This window comes from Danio aesculapii, chromosome 10, assembly GCF_903798145.1.
Source record: "Danio aesculapii chromosome 10, fDanAes4.1, whole genome shotgun sequence".
Lineage (NCBI taxonomy): Eukaryota > Metazoa > Chordata > Actinopteri > Cypriniformes > Danionidae > Danio > Danio aesculapii.
The window spans coordinates 43,545,339-43,559,975 of NC_079444.1; the positions used below are offsets into that span (position 1 = coordinate 43,545,339).

The 14,637-nt window shown below is 37.8% G+C and overlaps 1 protein-coding gene across 1 annotated transcript in view; it reads left to right on the forward strand.

Annotated features, from left to right (window-relative positions):
* rasa1b (RAS p21 protein activator (GTPase activating protein) 1b) overlaps nucleotides 1-14,637 on the forward strand; it is a 55,235-nt gene that overhangs the window by 23,779 nt on the left and 16,819 nt on the right. The window contains exons 14-22 of the mRNA XM_056466816.1: nucleotides 628-708; nucleotides 3,378-3,535; nucleotides 3,670-3,746; nucleotides 6,270-6,442; nucleotides 7,192-7,351; nucleotides 10,337-10,479; nucleotides 10,663-10,778; nucleotides 12,497-12,583; nucleotides 14,632-14,637. The exon at nucleotides 14,632-14,637 is cut by the window's right edge and continues 62 nt beyond it. Coding sequence (XP_056322791.1) covers nucleotides 628-708; nucleotides 3,378-3,535; nucleotides 3,670-3,746; nucleotides 6,270-6,442; nucleotides 7,192-7,351; nucleotides 10,337-10,479; nucleotides 10,663-10,778; nucleotides 12,497-12,583; nucleotides 14,632-14,637 — 1,001 coding nt within the window. The remainder of the gene's footprint in view (nucleotides 1-627; nucleotides 709-3,377; nucleotides 3,536-3,669; nucleotides 3,747-6,269; nucleotides 6,443-7,191; nucleotides 7,352-10,336; nucleotides 10,480-10,662; nucleotides 10,779-12,496; nucleotides 12,584-14,631) is intronic.

Consider the following 14,637-nt stretch of genomic DNA (forward strand, 5'->3'; position numbering starts at 1 on the left):
TTCAGCTTTGAATCACAAGAATAAATTATATTTTAAACTGTCTTTCAATAGAAAGTAATCATTTGTAATTTTATCTGAATAATTTAAAATTATATTACTTAATGATAATGTTTTAGCTTTATATTTCATAAAAAAGTAGATGCAGACTTAATAAGTATGTGACTTTGAATTCATTACTTTATTAAATTATTAGTTATATAAGTAATATACATGGTAATCATGCTAATTATGATGAAATAAAGGCATAAAAATCAAAATAAATTTTGTTATTTGAAAAATGTTAATAGAAAATCAATAAAAAAATCAATAAAATAAACAAAAAATAAAATGAAAAAATTTTGTTGTCATTTTTTATAATAATAAATTTACATTTTGTTTTAAATAAAAACAAAATTAAAGCTAGTAAATAATTCATATAGACTTAAAAAGTAAATAAAATTTAATTAATCATAAGACTAAAACGCAGTATATAAATATAACAACTAATTCAAACTAAATTACTATTATTGAAAGACAATAAACTAGTTCTGATGTGGTCTTGCAGCAATTAAGAAAATTAAAAAAGGATTAACGTTACACCATAGACACTCTGTAAATATGATTTCTTCCACCTTTTGGACTGTATAGGACTGGATGAAGTGTCTACAGACCTTCTGTAATAACCTTAGGAAGCCCATCCAGCCATGTTCAAACAAACGCCTACGTCAGGTAAACTCATTTTCTTCTCATCTCATTTATTATTATTTACAGCAGAGTGGGTTACTTCTCCAGTGTTGTTCAAGGCTAGTTTTAAAACAGCAGACGGCGCTCTAGGATAGATTTTAAATAGCAGATGGCACTCAAGGCTAGATTTTAAACAACAGATGGCGCTCTAGGCTAGATTTAAAACAGCTGACTGCTCTAGGTGAGATTTTAAACAACAGATGGCGCTCTAGGCTAGATTTAAAACAGCTGACGGTGCTCTAGGCTAGTTTTAAAACAGCAGACGGCGCTCTAGGATAGATTTTAAATAGCAGATGGCACTCAAGGCTAGATTTTAAACAACAGATGGCGCTCTAGGCTAGATTTAAAACAGCTGACTGCTCTAGGTGAGATTTTAAACAACAGATGGCGCTCTAGGCTAGATTTAAAACAGCTGATGGTGCTCTAGGATAGATTTTAAACAACAGATGACATTCTAGGCTAGATTTTAAACAACAGAGGATGCTATAGGCTAGATTTAAAACAGCAGACGGTGCCCTAGGCTAGTTTTTTACAGCAGATGGTGCTCAAGGCTAGATTTTAAACAACAGATGGCGCTCTAGGCTAGATTTAAAACAGCAGATGGCACTCTAGGATAGATTTTAAATAGCAGATGGCACTCAAGGCTAGATTTTAAACAACTGATGGCGCTCTAGGCTAAGTTTAAAACAGCTGACTGCTCTAGGTGAGATTTTAAACAACAGATGGCGCTCTAGGCTAGATTTAAATAAGCTGACGGTGCTCTAGGCTAGTTTTAAAACAGCAGACGGCGCTCTAGGATAGATTTTAAATAGCAGATGGCACTCAAGGCTAGATTTTAAACAACAGATTGCGCTCTAGGCTAGATTTAAAACAGCTGACGGTGCTCTAGGATAGATTTTAAACAACAGATGACATTCTAGGCTAGATTTTAAACAACAGAGGATGCTATAGGCTAGATTTAAAACAGCAGACGGTGCCCTAGGCTAGTTTTTTACAGCAGATGGTGCTCAAGGCTAGATTTTAAACAGCAGATGGCGCTCTAGGCTAGATTTAAAACAGCAGATGGCGCTCTAGGCTCGATTTTAAACAACAGATGACATTCTAGGCTAGATTTTAAACAACAGATGGTGCTCTAGGCTAGATTTAAAATAGCTGACGGTGCTCTAGGATAGATTTTAAACAACAAATGGTGCTCAAGGCTAGATTTAAAACAGCAGATGGTGCTCTAGGATAGATTTTAAACAACAGACAATGTTCTAGGCTAGATTTTAAACAACATATGATGCTATAGGCAAGATTTAAAACAGCAGATGGCACTCTAGGCTATAAATTAAACAACAGATGGTGCTCTACGCTAGTTTTTAAACAGAAAAGGGCACTCTTTGCTAATTTTAAACAGCAGATGGTGCTCAAGGCTACTTTTAAATAGCAGACGACGCTCTAGGTTAGTTTCTAAACAGCAGATGGTGCTTTAGGCTAGTTTTAAATAGCAGACGCCGCTCTATGATAGTTTCTAAACAGCAGACAGTTCTTTAGGCTAGTTTTAAATAGCAGACGACGCTCTAGGTTAGTTTATAAACAGCAGACGGTGCTCTAGGCTAGTTTTAAAACAGCAGATGGCTCTCTAGGCTAGATTTTAAACAACAGATGGCGCTCTAGGCTAGTTTTATAACCGCAGACGTCACTCTAGGCTAGTTTTTAAACAGCACATGGTGCTTTAGGCTAGTTTTTAAACAGCAGATGATGCTCTAGGCTAGATTTTCAATAGCAGATGGTGCTTTAGGCTAGTTTTTAAACATCAGATGGCGCTCTAGGCTAGATTTTACACAACAGATGGTGCTCTAGGCTAGATTTAAAACAGCAGATGGTGCTCTTGGATAGATTTTAAACAACAGACGATGTTCTAGGCTAGATTTAAAACAACATATGATGCTATAGGCAAGATTTAATACAGCAGATGGCACTCTAGGCTATATATTAAACAACAGATGGTGCTCTAGGCTAGTTTTAAAACAGCAGATGGCGCTCTAGGCTAGTTTTTAAACAGAATATGGCACTCTAGGCTAGTTTCTAAACAGCAGATGGTACCCCTTGCTAGATTTGGCTAGGATAGATTTTAAACAACAAATGATGTCCTAGGCTAGATTTTAAACAACATATGATGCTATAGGCAAGATTTAATACAGCAGACGGTGCTCTAGGCTAGTTTTTTACAGCAGATGGTGCTCAAGGCTAAATTTTAAACAACAGATGGCGCTCTAGGCTATATATTAAACAACAGATGGAGCTCTAGGCTAGTTTTAAAACAGCAGATGGCACTCTAGGTTAGTTTTTAAACAGCAGACGGTGCTCTAGGCTAGTTTTTAAAAAGAATATGGTGCTCTAGGCTAGTTTTAAACAGCAGACAGTGCTTTAGGCTAGTTTTAAATAGCAGATGGCGCTCTAGGCTGTTTTTAAACAACAGATGACATTCTAGGCTAGTTTTAAAACAACAGATGGCTCGCTAGGCTAGTTTTAAAACAGCAGATGGCTCTCTAGGCTATTTTTAATAGAGTCTCAAACAAACGCCTGCGTCAGGTAATCTCATTTTATTCTCATCTCGTTTTGCCATTATTTACAGCAGTGTTACTCCACCAGTGTGTTTCTCTTTACAGGTCAGCAGTTTATTTCTGAACGTCGAAGAGGCTCACAAACTTCCCAGTAAACACTTTACCAATGCCTACTGCAACATTTACCTGAACAGCATTCAGGTGGCAAAAACCCACCCACGGGAAGGCCAGAACCCTGTGTGGACGGAGGAATTTATTTTCGAGTAATCAAATTTTCATTCCAGTTTGATGTGAATTTTGTAATATATTGATATCTATAATAATAATAATAATAATAATAATAATAATAATAATAATAATGTAATATCTTTATTAACGTATGTCTATACTCCTGCAGTGACCTGTCCAGCGAGATCAACAGATTTGAGATCAGCCTGAGCAACAAAACCAAGAAAAGCAAAGAGAATGATATTTGTACGTTCTTTCATTTTACTTCACTATTACATTCTCGAGGCTAGTTTTTAAACAGCAGATGGTGCTCTAGGCTAGTTTTTTTAATGTCAGATAGCATTTTAGGCTATCTAGTTTTTAAACTGCAGATGATGTTTTAGGCTAGTTTTTAAACAATAGATAGCATTATAGGCTAGTTTTTGGTGCTCTAGGCTAGTTTTTTAATGTCAGATAGCATTTTAGGCTATCTAGTTTTTAAACTGCAGACTATGTTTTAGGCTAGTTTTTAAACAATAGATAGCATTATAGGCTAGTTTTTGGTGCTCCAGGCTAGTTTTTAAACAGCAGGTGGCACTCTAGGCTACTTTTTAAATGCCAAATAGCATTTTAGGCTAGTTTTTAAACACCAGATAGCATTTTAGGCTAGTATTTGGTGCTCTAGACTAGTTTTTATACAGCAGATGGTGCTCTAGACTATTTTTAACAGCAGATCCAAGTCCAAGAACTGGCGAGGATATGTCCTAGCAGTCTACTTGCTCTTTTTACACACACGCACACACAGGGCCGGCGCGTCCAGAATAGAGACGGCGCGGCGGCGACACCTCCCTCCCCCTCCGCGTCCTCATTTACATCCGCGATTACAACCCTAAGATTTCAACCGCGACCCCCCCCCCCCCCCCCCCCCGGTCCTCATTTTACAAACGGGTCCCTTTGATCACCCTTTGCCTAGAGCTTTACCCTATTCAGAGACACACACACACACACATCAACCTCCTAAGAGGAGACACTCACACAAACGACCGTCCTCAGAGGAGCCACACACACACACACATTACACACACACACATAGCTGACTATCCATAAACAAAGCGGCACGCGTCGCGTTTTCAACGTAGCTTTACACGCGATATGAGAATATAAAGAGTTAACCTGATACAGCACACGCGGTTACAAGTAACAAAACACAACTAAATGCATAATTTGCAAGCTAGAGTAAACGAGGCAACAATTTTAATCGCACGTACTTACACTGGTGAAATGGGGGAAGAAACTGATTCATGATCCACTGATCCTTGTTCTGACAGTCTTTACCGATCCTTCCTTTAACAAACTGATGAAGTCTTCTTTGTAAGCAGGTAGTTTCCAGAGGCTCTCGATCTGCTCAAGGCTAGGCTATATGCTAAGGTTTCATCTTTGGGTGAACTGTCAATAATCTCCATCTGCACAGCATGACTTCATTCTACCGGTGTCTGTGTGTGTCTCTGTGTGTGTGTGTGTGTGTGTGTGTGTGACTTTTTTCTGTTAGTGGGCGGGGCCGCAGGTTTCAAATCTCCCGGGCTTGCGCGTGCAACTACTTGTGTTTCGTAGCTGCGTCATCGCGAAACACCTAATAACTCGTTATCAAGACGACTCGTTTGAAGCACTATGAGTCGACTCTTTTATAGATGGATCAATAGTTTTAAACACTGTAAACTTACAGATTTAAGCCTTAGCTGGATATTTCACTTCACTTAGAGCTGTGTGACACACTACATGGAAGGGCATTTTCAAAAACCCATAATATGGGCTCTTTAAGCAGCAGATGGTGCTCTAGGTTAGTTTTTAACAACAGATGGCACTCTAGGCTAGTTTTAACAGCAGACGGCGCTCTAAGCTAGTTTTTAAACAGCAGACCACGCTCTAGGTTAGTTTCTAAACAGTGGACGGTGCTCTAGGCTACTTTTTAAACAGCGGACGGCGCTCTAGGCTAGTTTTTTAACAGCAGATGGTGCTCTAGGTTAGTTTTAAAACAGCAGACGGTGCTCTAGGTTAGTTTTAAAACAGTAGACTGCGCTCTAGGTTAGTTTTTAAACTGCACATGGCACTCTAGGCTAGTTTTTAAACAGCAGAGGGCGCTCTAAGCTAGTTTTAACAGCAGACGGCGTTGTAGGCTAGTTTTTAAACAGCAGACGGTGCTCTAGGCTAGTTTTTAAACAGCAGATGGTGCTCTAGGTTAGTTTTTAACAGCAGATGGTGCTCTAGGTTAGTTTTTAAACTGCAGATGGCGCTCTAGGTTAGTTTTTAAGAGCAGACGGCGCTCTAGGTTAGTTTTTAAATAGTAGATGGCGCTCTAGGTTAGTTTTAAACTAGCAGACGGTGCTCTAGGTTAGTTTTTAAATAGCAGACAGCGCTCTAGGCTAGTTTTTAAATAGCAGACGGCGCTCTAGGTTAGTTTTTAAATAGCAGATGGTGCTCTAGGTTAGTTTTTAAATAGCAGATGGCGCTCTAGGTTAGTTTTTAAATAGCAGACGGCGCTCTAGGCTAGTTTTTAAATAGCAGACGGTGCTCTAGGTTCGTTTTTAAATAGCAGACGGCGCTCTAGGTTAGTTTTTAAATAGCAGATGGTGCTCTAGGCTAGTTTTTAAATAGTAGGTGGCGCTCTAGGTTCTTTTTTAAAGAGCAGACGGCGCTCTAGGCTAGTTTTTAAATAGCAGACGACGCTCTAATGTTAGTTTACACTCAGTCATGTATTTAGCCTCAGGAATGACATCTGCTCTTCTTCTGCAGTGTTCATGTGCTGCCCGCTGTGTCGTCTTCAGAGGGGTCAAATCATCGATGAGTGGTTTCCTCTGAGTTCCCACGTTCCCCTGAAGAACGTGATGCCCAGTTCACTGCGGCTGAGGGTTCGATACTCCGTGGAGAAGATCATGCCTGTCGAGGTGTACAGTGAGCTAAAAGAGGTGCAGTTTCTTTCAGGACACAAATATTAGCCTATTTTACATGATTTATATAAAAAAAAGAAATAAATTAATAAGCCCATTTAGCCATGTTTACACTAAGTATGTAACAACTAATGGGCACAATATGGAGCGGAGCCAACAAACCACTGTTGCTTTGTTGAGTTTGATGTTGTGTGTTGGTGTGTTCTGTTGTGTGTTTTATTTGTCGTGTTCATTCATTTTCTTTTCGGCTAAGTCCCTTTATTAATCTGGGGTCGCCACAGCAGAATGAACCGCCAACTTATCCAGCATATGTTTTACGCAGCGGATGGCCTTCCAGCTGCAACCCATCACTGGGAAACTTCCACACACACTCATTCACACACGTACACAAAGGACTTAGTCTACCCTTAGTCTAAGGATTTAGTCTACCCAATTCCCCTATACCACACGTCCCCCACAAGTCCACACGTTGGACTTGTGGGGGAAACAGGAACACCTGGAGGAAACCCACGCAAACCTAGGGAGAACATGCAAACTCCACACAGAAACGCCAACTGACCCAGCGGGAACTCGAACCAGTGACCTTCTTGCTGTGAGGCGATTGTGCTGCCCTGTTTGTGTTGTGTTAATGTGATTTCCACAACCGTCCCGCCCCACATAGTGTGAATGAGCACCTGCCCATTTAAGAGTCTGTGCACGGCACTGGTTTGTTGTGTTATATCATGTCATGTGTTGTGTAATGTTGTAGTGTGTGTGTGTGTTGTCAGCTGGTGGTGCTGAAGGATCTGCATGTGGTCAGTGCTCTGGCTCATGTGTGTGGACAGAAGCGCACTCTTCTGGCCAGTGTTCTGCTCCGCATCTTCAGACACCAGAACCAGGAGGCGCAGCTTCTCCGAGAACTCAACGACCGCGAGATCTGCGCTGAAGGTGTGTTTTCTGATCCTCTCGATATATCACATACACACTGTATCTCAACTAGTGGGTAGCAAAAACATTAATAAAGAGTTATAAATACAACAACAAATGTACAATGAATAAATATAGGAAATACTGTGATTTTATTTTTACTTGTTAAACAGCATTTGGGAATATTTGAATTTAAAGTTCACAGGAGGGCTAATAAATAGTGGTGTAACGGATCACATTTATGGTGTTTAGTCACGGATCGTGTCATTTTTCAGATCAGCCAAAAAGGGAGAGGACAAATGTAATTTGCTTTCCATTTATTACAGAAACAGCACTGCAAGACACTTGGTTTTACCAAACAGAACTTAGAAGCTGCGATTTTATTACAAATAAAATGAAGAAATAATCAGCTGACTGACAATAAGATGACGCTGTGGCGCAGTAGGTAGTGCTGTCGCCTCACATCAAGAAGGTCGCTGGTTCGAGCCTCGGCTGGGTCAGTTGGCGTTTCTATGTGGAGTTTGCATGTTCTCCCCACGTTCGCGAAGGTTTCCTCCGGGTGCTCCGGTTTCCTCCGGGTGCTCCGGTTTCCTCTGGGTGCTCCGGTTTCCCCCAAAGTCCAAACTAGAGCTGCACGATTCTGGCAAAAATGTGAATAAGGATTTTTTTTTTGCTTAAAATCAAGATCAGGATATTCCTCACGATTCTGTAAATGTAAAATAAAGGTTAATATGATTAGCCTATTATTATTGTTCATTCTCAAACATATGGTAAAACAACACTAATAATATTAGGCCTGTGTGTAGCTCTACTGTTGCTTAAAATGCTAAATTTTGTATTATGGTGGACTTGAACAGACTTTCAATATGTCCTGTTTGTTAATTCACAGTCAAATGATGACATCAGAATATAACTATTCATAATTATAAAGTTGATTTATTATGTTTAAGACATGTGATTGTCATCTGTCATTGACAACATTATTAGACCATTTGTTTTCACTGGTAAAAGAGAATTTTGTCATTATCAGATTCCTTCTTGCATTATATTCAACATTATATATAGGCTAGGGTTGTTATACTGACACTGTAAACATTTATTTTCATGCGCAACACTTTGTGTTCGTTATGAAAGAAAAAACAGATCAAATTCTTGTCGTAATCATAACTCTAAAACGCGATATGATTATTTAAATGATGTGCGCACAGGTTTCACTTTCACCTCCTAGTGCGGCTCATGGCTGCCGTCACTGTGAGAAAAAACACACACATGCAAAATCAAACCTCCCGCACGGCCCTCAAACGATCTCTCTGTGCAGCAAACTGAACGTTTTTTACAACTTCATTACCTGTTATTTACAGCTTATGCAGGTTGTGTTCACTAAAGTAGGCGTCATGCGTGCGTACAAACAGTACAATAGTAAACAAACAGCTGGTGGTCAGCTCACGTGTGATTACCCGACCGTGAATGTATCATTACATGAAGACAGAAATGACATTTTGGGTGAATTCTACCTTATAAATACAGTATGTGACACTTTTAACACCATTTGAAGGTGTCCATGTTGCTGTGAAGCCTTGCTTCTCTCCTGACCTTGAAAATATAATCGGCTGAATCGTAGAAAAGCTGAATTAAGATCGTGGGGGTCGAATCGAGATTGTGATCTTTTTTCGATTAATCGTGCAGCCCAAACACATGCGGTACAGGTGAATTGGGTAGGCTAAATTGTCCGTATAGCGTATGAGTGTGAATGAGTGTGTATGGATGTTTCCCAGAGATGGGTTGCAGCTGAAAGGGCATGCGCTGCGTAAAACATGTGCTGGATAAGTTGGTGGTTCATTCCACTGTGGCGACCCCGGATTAATAAAGGGCTGAGCCGAAAACGAATGAATGAAAATAAACTGTAAAATATTCAGGACTGTGAAAAGCTCCCGGTTACAACTACTGTTACTACTGCTGATAACGCTAAATGTAGAAATCTAACATTATAATTTGTACAACCCTTATTTATTTATTTTTAGCCTCATCAACCCAGCAGGTGTGCCGCGAGATTATCACTATTATACCACTATTATACTACAATTTTTGGATTTCATTATTAATAATCTATAATAAAATGATCGAAGTAATGCTCTTTCTCCTGTTCTCTGATTGATAACTCTAAACTCAGCACAAAAACAGCCTCATGATCGCTTCTGCAACTAGTACACGTAAGTCTGTTGATTTAAAAAACATGCGTGAAGTGAAAGTCTCTGTTAGTTTATTTTTGTGTGAACTATTTAATATGTCCACAAAGTTGTTCAAATGAATGTCCTGTGAGTGTTTTATAACAGACGCGCGCCCATACAGGAGGATCTAGCGAGGCTCAATAATCTTTCTGCCATAGGATGTTAAATAAACTTGAATATGAAAGAAAGTGGACCCCGAAGTGATAAAGGTTGAGAGCCCCTGATCTAAACTATACACTGGTATCCCAGTACTTCTGTGTTATTTGACTGTTTGTAACTTCATAACTGACTCAAAAGACCAAAGACTGAATTTCTTAGGATTAATAAACATATGCAAATCACCATCATTTATAACTGATGTTGCGTGGGTGTTGAGATCCCGATCTTTTAATGATTAATTGTGCCGCTTACACTCAATGCATTAATGCAGGCCAAACAAGTAGAGTCAGAAAACACCTTTAATAACCTAAGAAACCCATCACATGCCTGGATACACACCACAACATCATCATTATATTTTACAGGAAAGCCTAAATGCTTTCATACATGTAATTTGAGGGAGGCAAGAGGCAATCTCTCTGTAATCGTCACAAATTCAGGATTAATCTACAAGTAAAAAAAATGTATTAATCCATGGGCCATGTGTGTTCCAAATTTTGCGTTGTGATCCTTACGAATCACGGATCAACCGAGATCCGTTACACCCCCAGTAATAATTGTGTCTTCAACTGTTCATATTGAACATAGAGTGGTGTTCAGTGAGCTGTGTGTTTTCCAGATGAAGCCACGACTCTGTTTCGCGCTACGACTCTGGCCAGCACTCTGATGGAGCAGTACATGAAGGCCACGGCCACACCATTCGTCCACCACGCACTGAAAGACTCCATCCTGAAGATCATGGACTCCAGACAGTCCTGTGAGGTGCTCACGTCCAGACTTTCCATAGTTTTTCTTAGTAACTGCATACTTGATTGATGTGATTGACCTATAAATGAACACTTTTTGCAGTTGGTGGTTGTGCTGGAGTTTAATGATGGTCATTTCATTTATTAAGGTTATTATAAATGCTGCATTTTTCTGTCTCATGTTTGGCGTGTAAATCAGCTGAATCCCTCGAAGCTGGAGAAGAACGAGGATGTGAATGTGAATCTGGCTCATCTGCTGAGCATCGTGTCGGAGCTGCTGGAGAAAATATTTATGGCTGCGGAAATCCTCCCTCCGTGAGTCTGTCAGCCCAATAAGATTAAGAATTTAAACCATACTGTAGTTAAGTACTTGAATTAATGTGTTGTGGTGATTCTTTAGTTGCCATGGTAACACAACTATAGTAATATAAACAATCTGCTGTGGAGTTTCTATAGTTGCTATGGTAACGCAAGAACTGTAGTATTATAAACAAATTAATCTGTTGTGGTGATTGTTTAGTTGCTTCGGTAACACAACTACTATAGTAATATAAACAAATTAATCTGTTGTGGTGATTGTTTAGTTGCTTCGGTAACACAACTACTATAGTAATATAAACAAATTAATCTGTTGTGGTGATTGTATAGTTGCTACGGTAACACAACTACTATAATAATACAAATAAATTAATCTGTTGTGGTGATTCTATAGAGTTGCTACGGTAACACAACTACTATAGTAATATAAACAAATTAATCTGTTGTGGTGATTGTATAGTTGCTATGGTAACACAACTACTATAGTAATATAAAATTATTCATTTGCTGTGTTGATTCTTTAGTTGCTACGGTAACAAAACTACTGTAGTAATATAAACAAATTAATCTGTTGTGGTGATTGTTTAGTTGCTTCGGTAACACAACTACTATAGTAATATAAACAAATTAATCTGTTGTGGTGATTGTATAGTTGCTACGGTAACACAACTACTATAATAATACAAATAAATTCATCTGTTGTGGTGATTCTATATAGTTGCTACGGTAACACAACTACTATAGTAATATAAACAAATTAATCTGTTGTGGTGATTGTATAGTTGCTATGGTAACACAACTACTATAGTAATATAAAATTATTAATTTGCTGTGTTGATTCTTTAGTTGCTACGGTAACACAACTACTGTAGTAATATAAACAAATTAATCTGTTGTGGTAATTGTATAGTTGCAACGGTAACACAACTACTATAGTAATATAAACAAATTAATCTGTTGTGGTGATTGTATAGTTGCAACGGTAACACAACTACTATAGTAATATAAATAAATTAATCGGTTGTGGTGATTCTATAGTTGCTACGGTAACACAACTACTATAGTAATATAAATAAATTTATCGGTTGTGGTGATTCTATAGTTGCTACGGTAACACAACTACTATAGTAATATAAATAAATTAATCGGTTGTGGTGATTCTATAGTTGCTATGGTAACACAACTACTACAGTACTATAAACAAATTAATCTGTTGTGGGTATTCTATAGTTGCTACGGTAACACAACTACTATAGTAATATAACTAAATTAATCGGTTGTGGTGATTGTATAGTTGCTATGGTAACACAACTACTACAGTACTATAAACAAATTAATCTGTTGTGGGTATTCTATAGTTGCTATGGTAACACAACTACTACAATACTATAAACAAATTAATCTGTTGTGGGTATTCTATAGTTGCTTTAGTAACTGTAGTAATATATAACAATTGACCCAATACTGTATGTACATCTATAAGGGTATATTATGCTACAACACTAAAGTATACTACAGTGTTTGTCACAGTTTATCAGTTCAATATAGTTAATACTACAGTATGCTGGAGCATTCATTAACAGAGTTGTAAATACTATAATATATAGTATAGACTGGTTAAAAACACTGTAGAATTTACTATAAATTAAAGTTTTTTTTTTTTTATGTGTATTGTAACAGAATGGAGTTTTATGGATGTTGGTGTTTTTTTGCAGAACTCTCAGGTTCATTTATGGGTGTTTACAAAAAGCCGTGGAGCAAAAGTGGCCCAGAAACACCACCATGAGGACTAGAGTTGTAAGGTATGGTTCTATTGCAGGACATTTTCAAATTTGTTTTTAATTTAATTGTATTTAAAAATATGGAATAATAATATAATAATTGAAGTCACAATTATTAGCCCAGACATGAAATTTTTATTGTTTTTCCAAATACTCGCCAAGTAATGTTTATCAGAGCAAGTGCTCTATTAATTTGGCCAGGCAAGTTTATTTATATAGCACATTTCATACACTTTCATACATTTCAGTCATGTATTGAGGTCCCAGGCCATTCAGTGATTTATAGACCAGTAGTAATATTTTTAAAATCTATTCTGAATGTAATTAGGAGACAGCGTAAAGACCTGAGGACAGGTGTGATGTGCTCTGATTTCCTGGTTCTGGTCAAAATCCTGGCCGCAGCGTTCTGGATGAGCTGCAACTGTCTGGCTGTCCTTTTCGGCAGGCCAGTGAGGAGTCCATTACAGTAATCCACCCTGCTGCTGATAAAAGCATGAACAAGTTTCTCTAAATCCTCACTGGAAATAAAGTATCTAATTCTTGCAGTGTCTTTAAGATGATAGTATGCTGATTTAGTTACTGCTTTGACATGACTATTGAAACCAGGGGCGTAGCAACCGGGGGAGACGGGGGATACGTCCCCCTCACTTTTAGAGACAGACCATTTAGAAACAGGTGATTAATAATTATATGAATGTCTATATCATACAGCCGTCCCCCCACTTTTAAAATTTTCGCTACGCCCCTGATTGAAACTCAGACCTGACTTCAGAGTCACACAGAGATTCTTGACCTTATATTTTTGTTGTTTGACACCTAGAGCCAAGGTACACGTTCACCTTGAGAACCCCATCTTTGTTCTCCTCTTTGTTTGGCTGCAGTAAAGATATTATATTTAAAAAAAAAGAGTAAAAACTGCTGTGGTCGATATTATTAGCCCCCTTAAGAAATCTTTTTGTCTAACTTAGTCAACCTAATTAATCTATTTAAGTGTACAAATTGCACTTTAGCTGAATACTAGTACCTTGCAAAATAAGTAATAAAATATTTTGTATTATCATCATGGCAGAGACTAAAGAATTTTATTTTTTTAATTATTACGTTTAAAAAATGTGTTGAAAACAAAATCTTCTCTTCATTAAACATATTTGAAAAAGAATTAAAATTTCACAGGAGGGCTAATAATATTGTCTACAACTATTAAATTAAACTAAATATTACATTCAATTAGTGGCAACACGGTGCCTCAGAGTAGTTAGCACTGTCACCTCAGAGCAAGAAGTTTGCTGGTTCAAGCCCCGGTTGGGTCAGTTGGCATTTCAGTGTGGAGTTTGCATGTTCTCCCCATGTTGGTGTGGGTTTACTCTGGGTGCTCCGGTTTCCCCCACAGTCCAAACACATGTGCTATAGGGGAACTGATGAACTAAATTGGCCATATTGTATGAGTTTGTGTGTGAATGAGAGTGTATGGGTCTTTCCTAGTACTGGGTTGCAGCTGGAAGACCATCCGCTGCGTAAAACATATGCTGGATAAGTTGGCGGTTCATTCCACTGTGGCGACCCCAGATGAATAAAGGGACTAAGCTGAAGGAGAATAATGAATGATTACATTTAATTAATGAATTAGTAGAAATGTATTCAAATTGAATATTACAAAAATGCATGCTTTTTGGAAATGAAGATTAATACAACATCTGAATGCTCAATAAATGATCTTTCCATTGATGTATGCTTTGTTAGGTCAGTATGTGGCTGTTGTTAAACTACAGAGAATCTAGACTTTTAAAACTCTAAATAAAAAAATCTAAATAATAAGAAAATCAACTTTGTTTAACAAAATTAATTTTCTAGCAAGTCATATTACTAATAAAAGTTAAGTTTTTATTTATTTATGATAAGAAAATTACAAAATGTCTTCATGAAGCATGATCTTTAGTTCATATTATAATACATTTTGGCTCAAACAATGGATTTTTGTATATTCCCACAAATATACCACACAGCTTAAGACTGGTTTTGTGCTCTAATGTCACATTATTAAAACCAGTATTATGTTTTATGTTTTCCAGTGGATT